Source organism: Aristolochia californica, unplaced genomic scaffold (genome assembly GCF_029961685.1).
Source record: "Aristolochia californica isolate CCGP_79_NKW_82.1479 unplaced genomic scaffold, dmAriCali1.0.hap1 SCAF_3, whole genome shotgun sequence".
NCBI lineage: Eukaryota > Viridiplantae > Streptophyta > Magnoliopsida > Piperales > Aristolochiaceae > Aristolochia > Aristolochia californica.
Genome location: NW_027181992.1, coordinates 3,668,392 through 3,691,053, shown reverse-complemented (window position 1 = coordinate 3,691,053; position 22,662 = coordinate 3,668,392). Strand labels below are relative to the sequence as shown.

Here is a 22,662-nt window from a genome sequence, read left to right as displayed (position 1 = left end):
TCGTCGTATCGGCGCCGATACAGCGACGAGTGAACCACGTCCACGCTCGTCAACTCGTCATCATCTCCGACGAGTCACGAGTTCATCTTTCGAGTTGGGAGTAATATGGACATTTTACTGGCCTTGAAAGAGCGCGAGGGTGCGTCGACCCTAGGGCGACAACCGAACTCAGACATTCTGGCGCCATTTTCAAAACCCAAATGTTTCGAGCTAAAACCTTCTCACAAACGAGCACCCTGAAATCCCTCTCCGTGGGTTTTTCTGCAATCCGGCACTGGATTGGCTTCAGCGATGCCGGAACGTCAGCAACACAGTCTATTTATTCGCTTCGAGAGGTTCCAGCGGTTATTTTATTAGTTTTATTTTCGATTTGTGCTGTTTAATGGCTTTTTGAATTATTTTCGATTTTTGGGGAGCATAAGTTTTATTGTTTTACATTTGGACGGTTTGTCGAATTTCAAAGCGAAATGAAGTGGATGGATTGGCTGTTTGACGGGATAAACATTAAATATCTGGAATATGTTCTATGATGATATTCTGGAATTATATACGATTGCGAGTAAGAGGTTTATGCTAAGAGTGAAAGTAGAAGGCATCGGTATATTCCGGAACGGTTTGGGTAGCTTACAAGAGTTTACGTAGTTTTTTCATCAAAAGCAATTAAATCAATGTCTTCGGGACATGCATCACGAATTCATGACGCTATGCAGTCGACGTCATTATGCCACGTTGTATTACATTTAGGTTAAGCGTTAACCAACTGTCGGATTTATTAATCATATTTTGGTATGATTCTCATTACATAGAGAAGTTTCACCTAACTTTTTTCTGTTCAAGAAAACTGACCTCTACAGCATGGTTGCTGTAAGTTTCTTGTTACGAAAAATTAAAATCTCGATGTTGTAATTTGATTCATTTATCGTATTTGTTATACATGTTTCTATAGTGTTTTCTTTTCAGAGAAGGTATGTTTTTTACCGGGTTGTGAAAATTTCATCTTATTGAGTATTTCTCAGTAGTTCACCTGCAGGCTTGACTTTTTTTAGAATCCTTGTTGTTGACATGTGTAAGTATTGGTTGCCAGGGGGGATCCCACAAAGTCTTTTGGCTTGCAGGATGAGGTTTTACCTGAAAATAGTTTCATAAACAAGTATTGATGAGCTTAAAAGGATCTAGAGAGTGAGTGTTTTAACATCATCGCTGTAAGTACTATTAAGTGTTTAATAGGGTTTTAGTAGGTTAGGATTGTCGGCCCCAGCTGTTGGCTTTCTGAGGCGATTGCTTTGTTATATTCTGTTTCATGTAAATGATATCCAATTGGAGCTCTTTTCTGGACGAGGTCCCTTGGCTCATTTCCTTTGGATGGTTCTGTGGCCTACTTTCTGTAGCAACATTGAAAGTTCATTTGTTTTACATGCTTATCCCATGAGTCTGTGAAATCTGTGCTAGCTAAGGACAATGCAAGATTCTCTGGAAGCTCCCAAACAATGAGATTCAGTTTTAGCAGTGGCAGTTCAAATGATTATTAAGTAGCTCAAAGGACATCTCTGGAAGAGATTGTTGAGTCTGATTGGAGCTTATCTATTTGTTTACGGATAGATGAACTGACCTGTTGAGTTGCAAGATAAGATTTTCCATGCTCGCTGTTCCTTTTTATCAACCAACTCAGCTCTGCTAATATCACATTTCATTTTTCAAATATCTGTGGAAATTTCCGAGAATCTATGGTTCAGGCCTTTGGCTTGATGGTCGCAGGGGGGGAGTTGCATGAGGTCTTGGTTCAACTCCCACTAGGATCTGTGGGTGTATTATGTGTGTGTGTAATTATTATTTAAAACAAAATTCCACTAACCTATCTTTCTTTGAGAAATATGATGTTCCAAATAACATATCCAACTCTTGTTGCTGACTCTTTTACTGAGCAAGGAGCCTCCCTGCAATCTCTTGTCGTAAGGGGAGTGCTCCCTTAATGGTTGTTCTGTTTTCTTTTTGTTTGCAATAAAATCATCACTTTTTAAAAAAATAACATATCCAAATTCTCAGCATGGAAGGCCTTTCTGGAAGGATCAAATGGGAAATTCATGTCACTTGAAATGTTTATCCACCATTGGAGATGTATAAATGTATCACAAGTTGGTGTGATCGGAGACATCCTTGATAGGATTTACTGCTTGGTTGAATGACATATTCTAAATTTGAGAAATATCTCCTGTTTATTAAATCCTCTATTGATGGATGTTTCTGATCATCCAACTGAGATACGGAGCCCCCAAGAAATATATAATGGATAGTAGTTTTAAAATCTTCTCCTTTTGTGAAGTTAATTCCATTATCAGTATACAACATGTTTGGAAGTTTAAAATGAGTTAGGGATTCACCTTTTTTTTTGTCAGAACAAAAAGAGGGACCAAAGAGGCACACATTCTCTTTCATCTGAAGGTATTGATTCTATTCTACTCTTTTGCTCATGCATTAGGATCCTTGGTTATTTTGCATGATCCATTGGCCAAAGTCTCTTATTTTAGTATTTGATTCTGCAAACATGAAGGATGGAGGTTTCTACATTTGAAATATCATCTTACTAATTTTTTTTAGTCCATGCTTTGTTCCTCATCTGTTGTCATTATAGTGTATACTTTTTTTGTGCACCCTGCATTGTAAATCACTGTACTGAAATTTTCCATATCTTTTTTCTTTTCAGTTGAGATTATGTCAGAATATGAAAGAGATCAACCACAAGATGACAGAAAAAATGTAGAGAAGGATGCTGCACTTAATCATGCTCTATCACGTCTTGCTGGTGATTTTGGTAAAGATTCAATGCTATCTTTGCAGCAATTTTCCCGTTCACGAAATACACATGTTATTTCCAGTGGGTCTCTGAAGCTTGATCTAGCTCTCGGGATTGGAGGCTTACCAAAGGTGATAACAAGGATCCAAGTCCAAAAATACAATTAACACATGTTTATTGAGTTTGAAGCATGAATTACATGTTCTGTTATGTTAGTATGCCAGTGCATCTTTGTGCATGGCTACAAACTACCTTATCACTTCCATTTTTTTGGGAAAGCTAAAACCTAAATGTTTCATATAATATGTCCTTCAAACTTCTGTCATTGGTTGATTTCCCCTGAAATTTTATGGCTTCTTTCATATTATGGTTGATCACATTGTGGGTTCTAGATTTATTTGATCTGACATCTGTCGAATTGGCTTCCATGAAATGTGAAGATATTTGAGTTATTATTTCTTTTAAGCATTTAGCTCAATAAGATCTATCATTTGTGCATACCAAAATTACCTACTGAAATTTTATTCACAGGGTAGGATTATTGAGATATATGGGCGAGAAGCATCTGGCAAAACAACTGTTGCCCTTCAGATTGTCAAGGAAGCTCAGAAGCTTGGAGGTAGTTGTCCTTCAAAGTGCATTCTAGAGCATTGTTGAAGTGGTTTATTTTTAATTAATTATTGATTGTTTGTATTTTTTCCATCGATCATTGGTACTAGGAAACATGCACTTGCACTTATATCTCTGCCTTTATTTAAGTGTTGGCAGCTTGGGTAATGGAGCTAAGTTCTCCCAGTTAACGTGTCTTGTCATTTGCTGTCAAGATTTAAATAATGAATTTCTTTTGTTTTTCAATTTCTCTTTGTAAAATCTGCTCGCAGGCAACTGATGTGGAGTCCTTGTGGGTTTCACTTATGATCACCTGTGCTAAGCATGGGGATTAATGTTCTGATTTAATCATCTATGCCAGTTGTTGAACCTGCAGATTTTTTTTTCTTCATATTCTTTAATATTGGTAAAAAATGCACATGCACATGCACCTGCAACGTAGCAGTTTCTAGTCATGTTTTAGTGCTTTCAATCATCAGCCCTGCTGTATTGACATTATTTTCTCAGAGATTGATTGGTACTTGATGAGGGTAGTATTAGGAGTTCACTTTTGTTATGTAAGGAGAGGGGACACACCAGAGATAAGGGTTTGAGCGTTGCAAGGGGGACTTCGACAATCCTCCTCCAAGCCGATTGATCTGAGAGAAACCTCCCCTTGAAGAGAGGTAGTTATCTCTGCTTTTCCCACCCAATTTCACCTGAAATTACATAAAACTACATAAGAAAGTTTGTCCCCCCTCCCCCCCAAAAAAAATGAGAAAGTTTAAATCAGAGTCAACGGAGCTCTAAGTATAGTAGGTGTCTTGTGGTTCATTTGCTGGAAATTTGGCCCTTTTTGGATATTGTAGCTTTGTAGGTACCTTTGCGCTCATCAATGAAGTGATTGTCATAACGTATGCCCCAAAATTGTTTGTTGTCATTAGATCTTGAATAATTTTAACTGAAACTTCTTTTTGGACAAGTAGGTAACCTTTTTTTGTTTCACATGGTAGAATTAGATCTGATTTTTACTCTTGTCCTTTATATCGATGGAATTATATACTTTTTTTTTTTGATAATCAGATTAGATTATAACAATACAAGCTCTTATGTCGTAATTTTTCTAAGATGTTTTATTGGCTCTAGGTTAACGTTGTGATTTACATTCTTTGGGGACTTAGGCAAGATGTCCTTCTATGTAACTGTACTATCATTTTTTCTGCAGAGGATTCAAATATTTTCATTTTCTCTGAAGCCCAAATCCTGATAAATCATTCTTTTGCAGGATATTGTGCATATTTTGATGCTGAGAATGCTATTGATCCATCTTTTGCAGAAGCAGTTGGTGTAAACACGGACACTCTTCTTATTGCACGTGCTAACAGTGCTGAAAATTCACTTAGTGCAGTAGATACTTTGATTAGATGTGGATCTGTAGACGTTATTGTTGTTGACAGTGTAAGTCATTCTTTTATATAAAAATCTTCTCGGAATACTTTTTTTTTTTAAAAAAAAAAAGCAGAAAACTTTTGTTCTTATCAGTAATTTATGGCATCAAACTCTGTAATTTCTGCCGTTGTTGAGTTTTAAAGTTATCTTATGTGTTTGAATGCTAAAACAATTAAATGTTGTGCATTGCAGTTCCTCTTCGATTTTAAGTTTGAAGCACAAGGCTGTCTTTTGTGTATCTGATGCAGCCTTACCTCAATGAGAATCCTCAATCTACTTCTCTTGTTAACTATCAGTATTTATCCACAATGGTTATTCTTCCTATCATGATTTTTTTTGAATGCAAATAATCATATTATTTGATCTAAACTCATGTGAGCTATCTTTTAGGGTAATGGATGTTTCTCATTTGTCAATGTTTTTGTCCTATAGCAGTCCATTTGATGGTCAACTGCTCCTTATTACTGCCATGTGCATGAAGAAGGAGAAAAGAGGCAGATCATCAAATTTTATGTAATGGTTTTCAATTGCCATATGCTATTTAAAACAAAATGAATTAGGTAGTTTTTCTTTGTACATTGACCGTACCCTCTACTACCCCTCACATTCTAATCGTGTAGATTTTTATTGTATCGCTGTAGATCTGATCTCTACTATATAGAGCGTATTATTATTATTTATTATTATTAATTTTTTTCTGTAATCATTTAAAAAAGAGGTTGCTGTAACAATGCAATCTGGTACTTCTCATCTAAGTGCAGAAAGGCATAATCAGACCTGGGTCAGAAGCACATGTTGCAAACTATTTCTTTTGCCCTTGAGGTCTGCCATGGAGAATTAATTTCATCACATTTAAAAAATGAGGAAGTGGATGATCAGAGTTTAAATATCCCCTTCTTGAAGCTGGGGAACATCATGTGGAAGGATTATCAGTAATGACTCCATGGTATTTATAGAGGGAGAGAAACCGCCGAGTTTTCAACAACAATAGAAACTTGTCTAGCTTGGTGATTGGAAACATCACTTGATTGTCCCTCGGCTCTCCACCATGGCTTATATGGCAGTGCTGTTACCTGAAGAGAGTTAAAAAATGTTGCTGGCCTCTACTCTGACTGCTTCTACATTTCTCCTGTGGTCTTTCCATTGTGTGGGCTCCATCACATTAAATATTGATGGTTGGAGTACAGGGGTTTTTTGGGGCTTTGGAAGGATCCATCCTCATCTCTTATTCTGCTTGCCCATGGCATATCTGATTCCAATGAGATTGAGATCATGGCCTTCCTAATTGATGTTAGTACTTTCAAAGATGAACTCAGAGACTCCTTGTAGTTGAAGGAGACTTGAAATTGGTTGTGAACTAGTACAGAAACAATTCCGACCCTCCATGGTGCTTCTGGTCATTTATGAGTGAAAAAAGTAAAGAGACGAGAGAGAGAGAGATGAAGAGAGAAGTTGGAGGAGTAAGCTCTGAAAAGTGAGCTCCATTGGGGTTGTGCACGACCCCAACATATTTATTGAAGTGGATTTCATAAAATTACAATAATTCCCCTCACTTAAGTGAAACCCTAATCTTCTTATATCTCCCATTCTACATGTCCTATATATATGAAACTTGGACCATAGACATAATTCAACATAGGGAACAAGATTACATCAAGATATCAGGGTGAGGGTAAGGTGAAATGACCAAAATGCTCTTGTACTAGTTTTTCAACAACGAGAAATTCCAGGAATTTACAGAAACCTTGACATTTCCTGGTCTCATTTTTCTTTTTAGGCAAATAAACTTGCTGATTAGCTAGTAAAGTAGGGGTTGGACCTCCACCATGTTGTTAACAGCTCCTTGTTTCTCTAATTCGTCACTTTATTTATACTTTCATAATAAAAAAAAACAGCTCCTTGTTTCTCTAATTCGTCACTTTATTTATACTTTCATAATAAAAAAAACAGCTCCTTGTTTCTCTAATTCGTCACTTTATTTATACTTTCATAATAAAAAAAAACAGCTCCTTGTTTCTGATATTTATCCTGTTGTGTCTAGGGCCCTTGTTTTGGATGTTACATATCTGTGCCCCTTCTTGCGGATGTTTATCTCATTGTAAATAGATCCTTGATTCTGGTATTAAACTGTAGTATCTTGGTTGTTTGGCTAGTTTGTATTTGTTCTTGTTTGCTGTTGAATAACTTATCATCTGTCCGGCTTTAAAGGAATACCACCATTAAAAAAATATTCTTTGTTTTTTTGTTTTAGTGATATTGATGTATTCAATTGATAAAGAGGATTGTTGAAAACCTACAACACTGGCTGGGTATGTTTGTTACATTTCAAAAAAAAAGTCGTGTTTGTTAATTTTTTGGTGGCCTACTCATTTTTCTTTTCTTTTCAAAAAAATTTGTTGTCTCAGGATCTCTTCAAGTCCAAATGAGTAGTTCTCATCTGCCAAGAGGAAAATGCTCCATATGTTCCTAGATTAGTAGTGAGACCTCTAATTAGCATTGTTAGGTGCTTAGTTCTGTTAATACATCAGTGTTAGAGGAAAGGAAGAGATGGAATTGTAGAAGTGGACACTGAGGTGGACAAATGTTTAAGCAACTGAAGAATAAAAAGTGCATTCATTGTCTTGATTGGTGTGTGTTAATTTATCTGTGGTGAGGTACAACTTTTGGTTCCTAATGTGGTTGAATGGTTTGACTCCTGAAGTGATGACGATGCCAAAGAGTTGGTGAACATTCCCTGGTTGCAATTTTACTTCATGTACATCAGATTTTGAACTGTGATTTATTCTCTATGAACTTTTGTTTTTCAGCAGCGTAAAGAGAGAATGTCTGCTGCTGGATTTGTGGGAAAATGAAAGTTTCAAAAAGTGTTTGACTAGTTATACCTGTCTCTGTTTTTAATGGTGGTACTGTTTCTTGGATTTTAGCATCTCAGAATTAATTCCAATGTAAAAGTGTGTGCGTGTGAGATTTCTTTCTTTTATACATTTGGACTGGTAGAATTTGCATATTGAAGCTCTGCCATATTGTTTGACAGAATTGATATAATGCTAAGAATCCCCACGTGTGGTTCTTATTTGATGACAATTGTAGACCTTGTTAGCATTTTGGTTAATTCACTTTGGTTATGTTATTTAAGGTTAATTTTCATTGTGTTAATCCAATTATCATTTCAGGTTGCAGCTCTTGTTCCCCAATGTGAACTTGATGGTGTAATAGGTGGGACACTGTTTGATTCACAGTCACGATTGATTACCCAAGCACTCCGTAAAATTCAACACTCGTTGTGCCGCTCCCAGACTCTGGTCATTTTTGTTAACCAGGTAGAAATATTGTATTACAAGTTTAGAATTGCTGGAGCTCATTATTTATTTTTGTTTAGGGAATGTGAAGTGCTGATAAAGCCAACCGTTATAGCTTTTGAGAAACTTATTTAAGTATTAACTATTGGATTTTTTATTTAAAAAACATTTTCTGTTTTATATAAATGTATTTTGTTTGTTCAGGTTAGATCAAATGTAAAATCCTCTCAAGTGTTTGGTTATGCTAGTGAGGTAACTTGTGGAGGAAATGCTTTGAAATTCCATGCAGCTATTCGGTTGAGAATTATGAAAAGAGGTTTGATTGTGGTGGAAGATGAGGTAATTCTTGCTTTGACATGCAAATTTGTAACACACTAACCCTGTACTAGTTTGGCAAATGCTTGCTTCTATGAAGTACTTTTAGAGGTCTTACACCACTCGTGCATCTTTCTTCTTTGAAGCATTCATTCATTAATATTATATTATGGACTTTGCCTTTTTAGTTACCTTTAGTGATTGTACGTCACTCAGTGTGTTATTCTTGTCTGTTCTTGAAAGAAATGCATTGATCTTTTCAATTTGGATATCTTGCAAATAATTTTCTCTGCTATGTTCATATTTGTCATCCAAAACTTCAAAAAAGGACATAAGATTGGCCATTTCAAGAAAAGCACAATGACTTAACGTTTAAATTTCGGCCTTTTTCAAGATTATCTTCGCTAGTTACAAAGTGTTAGGAGGCACATGATATGGTGATAATAGTCTTATTTCAGCATATTATGCCCGAAAATTGCAAGTACTCTTTTTGGAAGACACTGAAAAATGAGATTGAAAGCAAGAAATTTTTATTTGAATGAGAAACTATATAGTGGAAATTGCAAATATTTCATCATTTTGTTTCAATTCCTTTGTCTAGTCAAGTAAGATTTTTTGTTATATAATGCTAGTTTAGGTATTTTTGTGATTTTTGAAAAGTCTATTTATAGATTTACAATTTCAGTGCCGCTTCAGATGCAAGGCAAATGAAAATTATATATTTGTCTCACACACCCATACAGGCTCTCTTTCTCTCTAATGATTCTGTCCCAACACCAAATTAGCTTGTAGATTCACCACATTTTATTTTATTGATAATGAGAAGAGAGAATTATTTAAGAAGAAAAGTTTCAATGGAGGAAATACAGAGACATAGTACAGGCAAAGAAAACAAACAAAAGCCTCAAAGACATTAAATCTAAATGGGCAAGGAAGTGCTGACGGCAAGTTGTTGCCTGGTGACTCCTTTCGTAGCTAAAGTGTCTACCCTACAGTTGAGCACCAAGGGGGTGTGATGCCAAGAGATGGGCAGACTATTACATATATGTTTTAATTTTCATTGAAATACTTATTAAGTTGTCTCTGATGGGTCTTAGCTCCTGAAACCCTACTAATGACAACAGTTACTCCTCAACAATGAAGCTGATGGAAAATCTAACCACAACAAGTTAAAGGCTCTAGAGGAGGGCTCTCAACTTTACCACTTTGATAGCAAACCAGCCAAAAGGGGTAGAATGAACAAGAAGAACATTACTAGCAGAGTCTCGAACCACATCTTCACCCCCTATCAGGGCCCAGATTGTCTCACGAGCTGTTGTCAAAATTTGGCTTTATAGTTCCTTCCGGAGGGCGCACCCAGGTGACAAGGTAGTGGATATGATGATGATTGATGCTTGTTCTCCAGTTGCTACAAATAAGGGAGCTAGGGATGTGTGAGTTGTCTTGGGATTTACTTGCCCAAAAGAGGACAGAGTGCATAGCTGCTTCAGTGACTCCACCCACAGTTTTTTGCGTACCATAATTTTTTTTTTTATTCCTTGTTTTCCAAACTTTCCAAAATGGCTAAATCCTCTACATTCTAGTAACATCTCTATCTGATATCCTTAGATAAAAAAACTTTTTGTTTCTTTTTTGGTTGGGTGGGGAAGGGCATGAGAAATAGATTTCATTAAAGCAAGGCGCAAGAGACATCTGGAGGTGTAAACAATACAATAAGGATGACACAAAAAAAAGGGATAAAAAAACCTAAGTAGAAGGTATCGGTTAAAAACAATGGAAGTTCCCACAACAAGGTTTCATGGGAACTTCCTTTCACCATGAGATGTCAAACCTCTTTTTTTTTATGAAAAGGTGTCAAACCTCTTGATGGGTTGACTAAATATCAACCCAAAGTCAGATCTTTCAACAAAACTATTAAGAAATAGCTTTCAACTACAGGTTCAATCCGGTGTGTTAAATATTGACTGCATAGTCGTCTCACTATTGGCCTTTTTATTTTTGCTCTAAGAAAACATCATCCATGTTTTAGTTTGTATTTCAGATTGCTGGTATTGGTATCTCTGTTCAAGTTGTGAAGAATAAGTTGGCACCTGCTATGAGGAAGGCTGAGCTGGATATATGTTTTGGTAAAGGCATTTGTCGTGAGGCTGAGGTTTTGGAGTTGGCATGTAAGCACGGAGTCATCTCCAAAGAAGGAAACATATACTACATAGATGGGGAGACTTTTAGAGATAAACTGGAAGTTGAACAGTATTTAGCTGTAAATGATGGAGTCCTCGATGAACTAGTCAGACACTTAAGAATCCAGTTGTTTGGGATGAGCTAGTACTGGCAGGAGGTTGAATTTTACGAATGTCGCACTTTACATTCTGAAACTGAGGAAATTTAGAATGGACATGGGAGTTCTGTGGCCAAAGTTATGCTTTGGACCATCATTCAAGAGGACGAGGGAAGGTGTACCTCATCAGTTACTGTTTTGCTGAAAGGAGGACATTGAACAGAAAAGTAGTGAACGTGGGTAGCGGTCTCTTGTGATGATTTATGGGCTTTGACAGTTTGTTGTCACGTATTTTACAATGGAGAAGCTTTTCATTGCTTGATGTTTATTATAGCTTTTATGCATCTGGTGTTTTTACTTCCTTTCACCAAGCAATGTGGCCAGAGAAGAGCATAACAGGGGAGAAAGAGAATTGAGTATTAGTACGAGTTCTCATGTGCAACTCTTGGAAATTAAACTTGTATCATTAGAACTCATGTCAATGTTACAGCCCTTTATTTCAATTTCTTGTTATGTAAATATGTCCATGGTTCTGTGACCCAAAGCAAAAATGGGAATCTTTTTCTTTTTTACATATAGGGTTCGTAGCACGGAACTTAGCTTCGTCCCATGTACTTATTTCACCTTTTGCTCGAGTATTGGGTCACAGTCACGGAACTTTCTTTACACAAATTGTTCGGACTTCTGCCATTTCTTGTTTGCTTTGAGATCCTTTGAAGAGGCCCAGGAAGTCACCGTGAATGCTTTGCACGTCCAGTTATCCAGTAAAAAATAATCATGAATTGGATAAAAGAACTTTCAGTGTATGTTTTCATGTCCCGAACGCGGTATATGGCCATTTGGACGGCAGAGCGGTTGAATCAAAGATGGCAAGAGGAATTTTAATGGGTGTAAGCATCACAGATTATCTCTTTCAACCAAGCTTGGCCATGGTTGCAGCAGCACTAGGAAGAAAAAAGCTCCGGGGAATGAGTACTATTCGTTCCTAATAGGATGAGAAACTATTAGGGTTGGTTCTTCCGGAGGAGGAGCAGCAGCAGCAGAAGGAACATGCGGTCCATAATGAGAGGCTTACGAAGTAGAGATTCTCTTGCTATCAACGCTGAGACGTTGCTCGTCTTCAGAAACGGGGGCAGCACTACTGCTCCGCCCTTACCGTCATTAGCATGCTATCGATGGACTGGAGTGAGAGGAAGTTGAGAGTAGAAGCTGTTTTGCAGTAGAAGGTCGAAGGATACTGTGTCCTCTAATCCAATTTATCGGCAAGGAAATATGTCAACGGTCCTGTTCTCCAAATTCCATTCTTCAAATATCAAATTTTTTAAACAAGAATAAATTCTGTTAAAAATTAAAATTTGAGGGTAGATTAGTAATTTAACCAAGTTTTATTAAAACAATTATTTAGAGCCTATATGAAAATAAAATAAAATAAAAATATTGGAGAATAGAAAAGAAATAGAAACTTGAGATAAAACTTTAATAATCAAAATTTTAAATTTTAATTTTTTTTTATATTTTTCCACACATGTATTCAAACAAGAGAAACCATATCTCTCTCATTTCCCATGGGGCATCGAAACTAAGTTCTTTTCTTTTTCTCTCAATTTTCTGTCATTTTCCTTCCATAGAAAGACTGTTCTATCATTGTTATTTCATTATCTCGGTTGAGTCAATCCATTGACTCATCGACACGGCCTATACTGATTTATTGCAAATAGAAATTATCATTATTTTATAAACATATTTTTTAAATTTTAAATTATTTAGTAAAATAACTCACTCTTAATATAAGTTATCTAATGTCTTTATTAGTATAAAATATCAGTTTAGTACTAATTATTATTATTATATTTATAATACAATTTATTATTAATTTAATTATTAATTTATTATTTATGTAAAACATTTCAAATAAAGCCTCGATTCCCCACGTTACTAGAAAAACCGTTAGGAGGGAGAGGAGAGGAGAGAGAGGGAAAAACTGATCAGACGGGGAAGGAAGCACCCTCCCTCTGCTGGTAAATCATTTCCTATAAACAAAGAATGGAGCAAGGGGGAAGGGGAGGGAGATGGCGCCTTCCGTCTCTCCCTCATGTTTAATCAATCTGGACCTTCTTCTTAGTGGCTTCCATCAGATGGGTTTGGAGCTGCTACTACTGCTCTGCTGCCATTGGAGGGAATAGAATCTGCTGATCGAAGCGTCGAATCACTACCGCGACGGTAAAATGCTGATTGTCCTTATCAAGCTTACTGTTTTTGTAATCCATTCAGAATGTTCTTTAAGCCGATCTTACAGACAGAAGAGTCCAGGAACAGAAAATATCGATCAAGAGATTATATTGAAGTGACAGCAATCCAGAAAAGAGAAAAAAGGAAAAGCAGCTAAGGTATTATTACATCGCTGAAACCGTTCAGATAGCACGCCTAGAGAGAAAGCAGAAGTGTCTAGTTACAGAAGATAAACAAGCTCGCCCATCTAAGCAATGAGAAACGGCAAAACGGTAAGCATAAACGACTCGTAGTTGAAAGCGGCAGATCCGGAATACGACGTGTCCTTTTCCTTGAATTTCTCAGTCAATCCCTGCCAAAACCCATTAATTATCTCAGTAGTTCATTCAGTTCAACTTCGATTCGATTTGGTAAATAGATGAAACACTAATCAAATAATCGAGATGGTGATGATTTCTTTTTTTTTACCTTGACAGTAAGGCAGCACCTGCATCAACCAAGAAGACAATGAAAGATGCAGTAAGTAATTAAGAACTAGTGTTTAGCAAGATATTCAACTTCTCTAAAGACCTCCATTGATTAACAATTTTGAGCATACTCGATAAAGTTATCGTATTCGATAGCTTTGTTGTTGCCGCGCGTCTTATCAAACTTGGAGACGAGCAGATCCAAGATAGCAGGAGAGACGGAGTATCCGAGGCTGAGAAGTGCTTCTCTCAGCTCCATAGCATCGACTCTCCCACTCCGGTCGCGATCAAACCTTTCAAAGATTGTCTGAAAGGACACCATCATAATCAGTAAACAAGTACAAGAAAATACGCCAAAAGAAAAAGATAAAAAAAAGAGTATGAACTGAAGTGGAAGATTTTGATTAGTACCCGCCAATTCTGAAGACCGTAAAACAAAGAGGTGAATTCCGTGGGTCCTGTATTGGGGAAAACAAAGAGATTTCAAGCCCACAAATTCAAATAAAAACAAAGAAACTAGCTCTCTTAATTATGCTAAATGAAGCAAATTCGGTCGTCGATGCTTAAGGAAGAAAACTTGAACCAGATACAAAACCTGCAAACTCAAAATTTAAAAAGAATAGAATCAGTAATCAAGGTCTAATCTCACGTACCAATCTTCCTGCTACTGGAATTGGTGAAGAGATACATAAGCAGACGAACAGTTCTCATGCTAAACTCTCCATGATTATAAGACGACAAAGCCTTTTGAAGCTCCTTATCATCAATAAACCCGCTTCCGTCCTGATCCGCAAACTTAAAGCAGGCGATAATGTTCGGATCGGTACCAGGAGCAAACGCCGACGGCATAAGCGACGCAAAGGGGTTCCCATAACCCGACGCGGGAGGAACCCCGTAGGGAGCATGAGCTCCGGGCAGCTGCTGCTGGAGCTTGTCGCCTTTAGGAGGCTTCACGCCGGGGGCGGAGGCTGGTGCGTAGGGCGCCGACGGCCCACCGAAGGGTGCAGGCACCGGGGCATACGGGTTGGGCGGCGGCTGGCCGTAAGGGGTAGTGGGGTTGCCGTACGGCGGTCCGGGAGGTGGGTAACCTGCCATTATTGGTTCACTCGGTGTGGAGTCGGAGCTTGGAACGAGACATATGAAGGTGGAGTTTGGTAAAGAATGAGGCCTCTGTTCAGTTTCAGGCGCTGTATCAGAATTCAGAAAAAGGGCCCATGGAGGCCTAATCTAGAAGTCAGTTCCATCACTGAGGTCAGACTAGTTCACAAGTTCATAGGGTTACTCCGGTAATTACATCCCTTGATTTATTTATTTTTCTTTTATTAATGTTATCTAATGTCTGATACTATATTAAATGGCAAGTATGTAAATATTACGACCTTTTAAAGAGTAAGAAAGCTACTTGGTAGTATCGATGGACAACTCAGATTTTCAACCCATATTTTAGTAAACGAAGAGTCTGTGCAGAGTCCAAAAAAACTACATTTTAAAAAGTATATTATAAACGGATGGAAACTGCTTTCCCCTGACTTCTGTAGATAGTTTTTATGTGACTTCTTTTATGATTCTAGAAGGTTTTTGGTGTTTACTCTAATCTCACTACTAGCGATGTGCTGCATCAACAATTGATTTTCCAGATTGCTGCTCGTACAAGTTGAACCCAGCAAGGAGAAAAGAAGATGTATATAAATTTAATCCATTAGAGGCAAAGAATATCAGTATTTTGATTTTCACTTTGCATGCTTACAAACCCAAATGAAAATGGTTGAAATATAAAACAGTAATCAAACGAAGTCTAATTCCTTTTTAAGTTACGGTACAAATTTCTCTTGTAGATCAAAGCCAAAAAGCTTTCACCTGAGTGGTCCTCTAACGTCTCCAACTTGTAGTGCTAACCATCTTACCGCTGTCAACCTTCCACAAACAAGTGTGATCTGAAAAGGTAACAATCTCACCCTCTTCTGTTGATGTGACATAGAAATGGTCATCGTGAAGCATGAGGATTAATTCTTTAATCATAAGAAGATCACTCCATTCACATGGTGATGGCTCCATCTAGGTACTGAAGAGATCAAAATTGCATTAAGGATCCATATGTCGGTCATGTTAACCATTAAGACTGAGAGGATGAAGCAGTCACTTAGCCTTCTTACGAACAAAACGCTGAAGAGATTTTGGTAATTCAACTTCCTCTTGGCTAGTTCTTTGCCTCTTCTTAGACTGCTGCTCCTTTATTTGATGCTCCAAGAAAGGCCTCTTGGCTCTAGCAACGCCTTCCAGCTTCTTCGTCGTTCTCTTACTGGGCTTGTTTCGCCCCTTAGTTTTCTTCTTCATTTCCACATTCTTGGCTGCTTCGATAGCAGCCTCCATCTCAGCTTCTGTCTCCTTCTTACTCGATTTCTCTATTTTCTTTGTATGCCTGATGGTACCTATTTGTCTAGGATCTAGCATAATTGTTTCAGGTGGGAGCTTATCCAGAAGAGCATGGGTCTCCTTTTCCCTTCTCTGGCGAGAAGTCTCAAAGGGGTTTGCCACCCATGAGTCAAAATTTGGTTCACCAGATCCTGGCAAAAGAATACTGGAGATACCATTTGAGTGCCCAATACCCAGTACATCTTCGTAAGGTTGAAATTGAACTTTTCCAATCTGATAACCTTTCACCATACGATGGGTCATATAAAGGGAGTAGCCTTGATCTCCTGATGAATCTCTCCTAATCTGTACGAATGACCCTGTTCCAATAGCTAATAGTCCCCTTTGACTGAAATTGAGGGTCTTCGCTTGATCATGATAAGTGTGTAAAGTCTCAAATTTCCTCAAATCCCATAACTTGACTTTACGATCCATACCTGCTGTGGCCATGAGGTAACCCCCAGAGTGAAAGGCTACTGCTGTCACTGGACCATGATGACACAACATCCTGACAAGAGGAGCACCACTTGTGGGTTTCCACATGGTGAGCTGTCCTCCACTGTGACCAAGACCGATAACAGAATTGAAGGGATTTACTTGCATTACTTCGCAACGACCAAGACCTGTTCGATAATTAGCAACCATCTCACCAGTAGTTATATCTTGATAACGAAGCTGCCCAAACTTATTTATTGATGCCAAAAGAAAGTGATTCTTCAAAAATTGAAGTTTTAGAGGTGGTCCGTGCTCCTGACATTAATTCAAGGTCCATTACAAAAGAGTGTTGGTTAGACGAATATACAAGGAAAAATTCGAACAAGGCAAAGCAAAGGAAATTATAGCATTCGACAGTTACAAAGAAAATTTTTTGAATAGAAATAATGAGATAGTTGCAGTTCTTTCGAACCTCTGCATGAAGTTAAGACACAAAAAAAAGACTAACTAATTCTAAGCAAATTTCAAGCAGGAAGTCAGTGCATCACATGTGTGGCCAGCCAAAAAGATAATAAATCTTCAGAACTGGTCAATCTGGGCTATTAATGCATATGTTTGTATCATCAATTTGACATGGTATGAATCTAGACTTAGTTTGGCAGATTGGACCACATTCACATATCATACTTTGACTAGTTCAGGAGACGGAATGAACAACAATTTTTTAGAGACATCAACAGAACAATAAAATGTTAATAAAAAGTTTATATAATTCAATTTGAACTTAATGCCCACAGCTGCTCACCTTTAGGCAGTGGAGTTCTGTTCCATCTCGATTGTAAATGTAAAGATACCTGTAAAAAATTTTGTTAAGAGCGAAACATAAGACATTGAGAAAAATTGATGAAACAGAACCTGTAGAACAGTTATATAACATCATTTGATTGAAAATACATACTTTATGCTACTGGACAAACAAAGTTCTCTAGTTTTTCTTCGCCTTCCCCAGATATTCAGTAAATCAATTCAACATTTCAACAAGATATTAAAATTGATCCTTTAGAGCGCTAAAAATTTAAAATAGTTGAAAACCTCACAAAATTTGAAGGTAAAAATTCATGGTATTACAAGTAAAACATTGATTTATTTAATATATTCAGGTATTAATACCCCATCCACTAATAATAGTAAATCAGGAAGACATAGCACTAAATCAAATAGAAAAGGCATTACAGATTAAATGTAGAAAGTCACTTATAATGTGATAAACAAAAAATTACTTTTTCTGGGCAGCTGCAAAAAAGAGCTCATTGTGTAAGAATACAACATCACGCACAGTCTCCCTGACCTGAAAGCGTGAAATCAGTGAGTATGACATGCTCATCAGCACAGTTCAAATCCATGTAATGCAGCTCAAACCCATGTATATAACATGAGCTATTGCTCATCAACACAGTAAACAACAAGACACATAAAAGCCAGGCATGTTCTGTGCATATGTGTGTGTGTGTCAAGAAGACAACAACATCAAAACATCTGGACCCAGATCATGTAATTTGACATCGAATGAGGAACAACAACAAATAAAAACAAGTTGAACCAAGGCAACTAGACCAGAGCAAAGTGAAAGAACAAAGACAGACCTCCAGCAACAGGTGCAACAACAGAAACATACAACACAAACCCAGGTATGAAATGAGTTAAGTGTGTGTGTCAAATCCATATATATAACATGAGCAATTGCTCATCAATGCAGCTCAAACCCATGTATATAACATGAGCTATTGCTCATCAACACAGTAAACAACAAGACACACCAAGACACATAAAATCCAGGCATGCTCCATGCATGTGTGTGTCAAGAAGATAACAACATCAAAACATCTGGACCCAGATAATGTAATTTGACATCGAATGAGGAACAACAACAAATGAAAACAAGTTGAACCAAGGCAACTAGACCAGAGCAAGGTGAAAGAACAAGACAGACCTCCAGCAACAGGTGCAACAACAGAAACATACAATACAAACCCAGGTACGAAATGAGTTAAGTGTATATGATATACGCAAACGTTAAAGATTGATCATAGAAAAGAGAAAGTTTAGCTCATATTCACCTTTTCACATAGAGAAACATATTCAAAACTTCACCTTATAAGGAAATAAACAATGCTCCTATGTCTAGTGATGGATAATACATTCATCCTACCAAAAGATTCAATAAGATGCACACAAATTAATTGAAAAAAAATTAAAATATCATTTCTGTCAAGAACAAGACAATACCTTATTTAAATCAACCTCAGCAACCAAGAGTGTGAAATATGTAACTCAAGAAGTCTAAGTACCCTTAAGTTTAATTTCAGGAAAAAAAACATTATTTTCATAAAGGAATGGTTATTTCCCCTTATATTCTGAACCAACAAAAACAATATGCTATTATAAGAAAAAAACTGCTATGCAAAAATAAACTGTTTTGATGAGTCATTTTGTAAGTTTTTTTTAATTAATTTGCAAGCATTTACCCTTCCACGAATATTAAAAGCCTAAATTAGCCAACCATTTTACTTCGAGAGACTAAAATGTCCATTACAGATTAATGATCTCTATATCAAGCTCAATGAGCTGGTATTCATTGCTTCATTGACACGCTGAAATATTAACCTAGCAATGATAACCTCAACCTTTGGAGGAAATAAAACCCCCTTCAAAAGCTCAACAACAAAAAGTAATACACAAACAGACAACTAACTGGATTTTCTAAATAAACAGAACTAGAAATTACAAAGGAATAGAAACAGTCCATAGAGATGTAAGTGGAATTTGTCTAAGAAATACACAATTAAACTACAATTCCAAATAAAATAAAACTCAGGGAGATCCTCTCATGGCTTTATAACTACTCCGGGGATCAAAACTTAAGCATGATAAATTGTGTCATTTTCATGATAAATAGACCCACTATCTGAAGATGCAATTAAACCTGAATCTCTCTGACAAGGACCAAAGTTTTCATGTCTATGATTGCAAGGTGACCTTTGCGTCCTGCAACTACCATGTAACGACCATTTGATGTATAATCCAGTATGTATGGACCAAGCTCTGCATAATTAATGAAGAAAAAAAATGTGATCTAACATTAGACTGTTGAAAACAATTTGCAGGCAGTAGCACCAAAAGAGCAAGAAAAGAAAATCAGATTCAGGTTAAAAAACTTAATAGGTAAATGAGCATAGCATATTTAAGTCCAAACTAAGAAACCTATTTGTGGCTATCACTGTCTAGAATGATGTTAACTTCCATCACTCACAACTGAAGCCAGATTGACAAGACAAGATTAATGTCACAAGCCCTTTTCCTGAGTGGTTGAAACTTTATTAGAAAGAGAAGTCCTGCAGGTCCAAATATGATGACTTAGGGACCCATAACAACACAAAACTGGAGGTTAACTCCCTCCTTTGCTACAGAATCAGCTACATTGTGAGCTGAACAGCGAACATGAGATCAAACTGATAGTATAGCACCAACGAATCTTTGTGACAAAAAGTAAAAAAACATGGAAAAAGTAATTTGATAGACCCTTGATAACTCAGGTTTATGCAAGAAAGGGCAAAATGGGAATCAACAGCCCAAAAGGGAGCATGGAAAAGGCCTTGGGTCCCACGGATGAGGAACCACTGAGCACCAACACCACTATCCTTCCAAGGACAGTTAATTGAGCATCGTACAAGCAGCAAAGAGAATAAGAAGGAGAGGGACAGAGGGGGAGGCCTAACAGAATTCTGGCACTGGGAGGACCTAGACCCACAAGGTCTAGCAAGGACGCTCTTCACTCTGTTGGGTTCCACCACAATTCTAAAGATCTCGCACATCAACACCAATCCATGGCATATGACACCTAACCATGTCCAGCTGGCAAGCTTGAGGTCTTCATTCTTGAATATTTTTTTAATCACATGCAATTGAATATCATCATCTATTATTTATCAAATTGAAAGGAAGGCAAGTAACTCTGAAGTACCCAAGAAACTGGACAATGGTCACAACAAACAGATTCTAACTTTAAGACACAAACTGTATACCTGGCAGAACAATATCAAATGCCTTTCTTGAGCTCAGAAGATCTACTTCACGAACAATGGTTTCTTGTTTGATCCTCCAAGTTTTCTCTAAACCTTCAGCTTCCAAATAGCCTCCTGCTGATGGCATAAGCCACTGAAAAGCATAATCTAACCGTCAGTCCCAAGGAAAAGCTTCTTAAAATTTGCCCTATAGAGTTTGATGTCTATGGTAGATCTTTTTAAAATATCAACAAGAACAGCAATAGTAACTATATAACAAGCAGGATAGATTTGTCAGAAACATGTATACAAAAATAAAATAATAATAATAACAATATTAATGATCAGACTCGGCTGAAGCAAGGGTCTCCTTCCTCTTTAAATGGAACAAAAATTCAATGTAAAACAAAAATATATATATATATCATCACACTCTTGCCAAGAGAACTAGATGATTTCTTCAGGCAAATTTTACCAAATTCTACAACTGTAAAATTCATCACTTTTTTTGTGGATTCAAGTAAATTTTAACTCCTAGAACAAATGCCTCGAATCTGGAAACTTAACCAGAATTGATCTAACAATGAACAAATATGCCTATGAAAAAGTTAGATGATCACTTCAATGAACTGATGAATCCTCCAACCATAATTCCAAAGTACTCTCACCATAAAATGTCAAATATGATGTTTTAAGATATACACCTTGCACTACGCAATTCACGGTGTTTTGTTTTGTATTTCTAATGCAATTGGACGAAGGTCACAACCGAAAACATATAAATTTAGGAGATTCAATTCATAAAATAGTATATAACAAATTCAAAAGTGTGCATACATAGAAATCGGGACATACAAACTGTAATTAAAAAAAAAAAAAACTGTAGCCAGGTAAATTAGGTTAAAAGGCCATGGCGTTCTAAAATTCCCAGATAAACTATTCACTGATAATGCAGAGGAAATGCCACGGCCATTTCCTCACGAAGAGCTTTATAAAGTGGATAAGATTGTATTGGCAAAACAAAAAAAGGTCCAACGAATGAACCTAATACAAAAAACGAATAGAATAATCAGGACCTTTTCCGCCTTGGCAGCCGCTTTCGCTGATCGGCCATATAGTTCTTCTCTAGCAACTAGCTGTCCTTTGAGCTTCTTATCTTTCAACACCTATAAACACGCCAAAAAACTAAGTCAAGCAACGGTTCACAGCCACAACTACTCAATCGCATCAACTTCAGAGAGCAGGTGAACAAAAATACCTCTAAATTAGCACTGTCTCCTCGTAAAAACTTCTTAACTTTCTCTTGTAATTCGTCTGGCAAAGGCTGCAGTGAACGAATAACTAACTAATAAGAATCCTAAATAAGATGCATGAAGTGAAATATAATTTACTACATGAAAAAGAAAATAACCTGTTCAGGCATGGCTGCAACTTCGTCCGAGATGGACTGATTTTGTATTGCGCCCATTCTGGAATAGGCGACCTCCTACCTGATGTTAAACGCTTTGCTAAGAAAGAAAGACTGTTTTTTAAGCTAACACACTGAGAGGGGAGAGACTGCTCGGAGTTGCAGGGGAAAGGCGGTAGCGTCGCGCCCTTTAAAACCCTACTCGAAATTTTTCCCGACTGGCCTGAAACCGCACGTGTGGTGACATGTTAAAGAAGCAAAGAGCATTGCCCTGTGACATGTTAAAGAAGCTAAGAGCATTGAGTTAGATTGAATGAAAAAAATTATCTAAATTGGTCGAGATCAATTCTTATGATTTGTAATGCAAAAATAAAAACAAAGTGCCTTAAAGGAGGATCCTCCTCCTTAAGGCACTTTGACCAAGGACTAAGGAGCAAAAAGATAGTCAGGTCATGACTTGGTTTGTTAACAGTATGAAGACAATATTCAAAGATTAGGTGATGAATTGTGATAACTCTATAAGGAGATTTGAATAACCTTGGAATTTATTTGGTCTCTTAATAGTAATTTGTCCAAGATATATGATCTATATGCCAGATATTTTAGCACGCGACAAGGTACTAGGTATGCGATCGATTATTTTATTAAGATGTGGGGGTATACTACAAGTATATGACAAATATTTAAGCTAGCGACAAGGTACTAGGTCTGTGACCGATTATTTTAATAAGATGAGGGGGTATGCTACAAGAAATTGGTGTTTTTCATCAATTTACCACAAATGCATAACAACTTAGGGGAAAAAACCAAATTCAAGTAGCATGTTTATTAAAATGACTCAAATAAGAATATATGATACAAGCCAAACACATATGATAGTCGATGATGAAGTAACTACCCTTGAGAAAACCTTTAATCATGTGATTAGAG

General features: G+C 37.1%; 3 protein-coding genes across 4 annotated transcripts; 1 reads left to right on the top strand and 2 right to left on the bottom strand.

Annotated features, from left to right (window-relative positions):
* The first annotated feature begins 149 nt into the window (after positions 1-149).
* LOC137959076 (DNA repair protein recA homolog 2, mitochondrial) lies at positions 150-11,247 on the top strand. 2 transcript variants are annotated; one of them, XM_068806363.1, is made up of 8 exons: positions 150-335; positions 2,394-2,439; positions 2,702-2,922; positions 3,323-3,410; positions 4,716-4,837; positions 8,002-8,148; positions 8,332-8,466; positions 10,484-11,247. In XM_068806363.1, exons 1-8 carry the CDS (start codon positions 201-203, stop codon positions 10,766-10,768), a joined length of 1,179 nt encoding a protein of 392 aa, XP_068662464.1. In that variant the 5' UTR covers positions 150-200; the 3' UTR covers positions 10,769-11,247. The 2 variants fall into 2 exon arrangements, with proteins under 2 accessions (XP_068662464.1, XP_068662463.1); XM_068806362.1 differs by having other exon boundaries at positions 4,665-4,837.
* A 1,842-nt stretch (positions 11,248-13,089) lies between these two features.
* LOC137960179 (calcium-binding protein CBP-like) lies at positions 13,090-14,589 on the bottom strand. The gene is made up of 5 exons (XM_068807697.1): positions 14,070-14,589; positions 13,828-13,874; positions 13,548-13,723; positions 13,418-13,436; positions 13,090-13,301 (listed from the first exon to the last, which is right to left on the bottom strand). The coding sequence occupies exons 1-5, from the start codon at positions 14,509-14,511 to the stop codon at positions 13,197-13,199; spliced, it is 789 nt and encodes a 262-aa protein (XP_068663798.1). The 5' UTR covers positions 14,512-14,589; the 3' UTR covers positions 13,090-13,196.
* A 507-nt stretch (positions 14,590-15,096) lies between these two features.
* Positions 15,097-21,876, bottom strand: LOC137959733 (probable U3 small nucleolar RNA-associated protein 7). Its single transcript, XM_068807066.1, has 8 exons — positions 21,736-21,876; positions 21,583-21,648; positions 21,401-21,490; positions 20,346-20,478; positions 19,247-19,365; positions 17,544-17,611; positions 17,069-17,117; positions 15,097-16,578 (listed from the first exon to the last, which is right to left on the bottom strand). Exons 1-8 carry the CDS (start codon positions 21,790-21,792, stop codon positions 15,553-15,555), a joined length of 1,608 nt encoding a protein of 535 aa, XP_068663167.1. The 5' UTR covers positions 21,793-21,876; the 3' UTR covers positions 15,097-15,552.
* Positions 21,877-22,662: the final 786 nt, after the last annotated feature.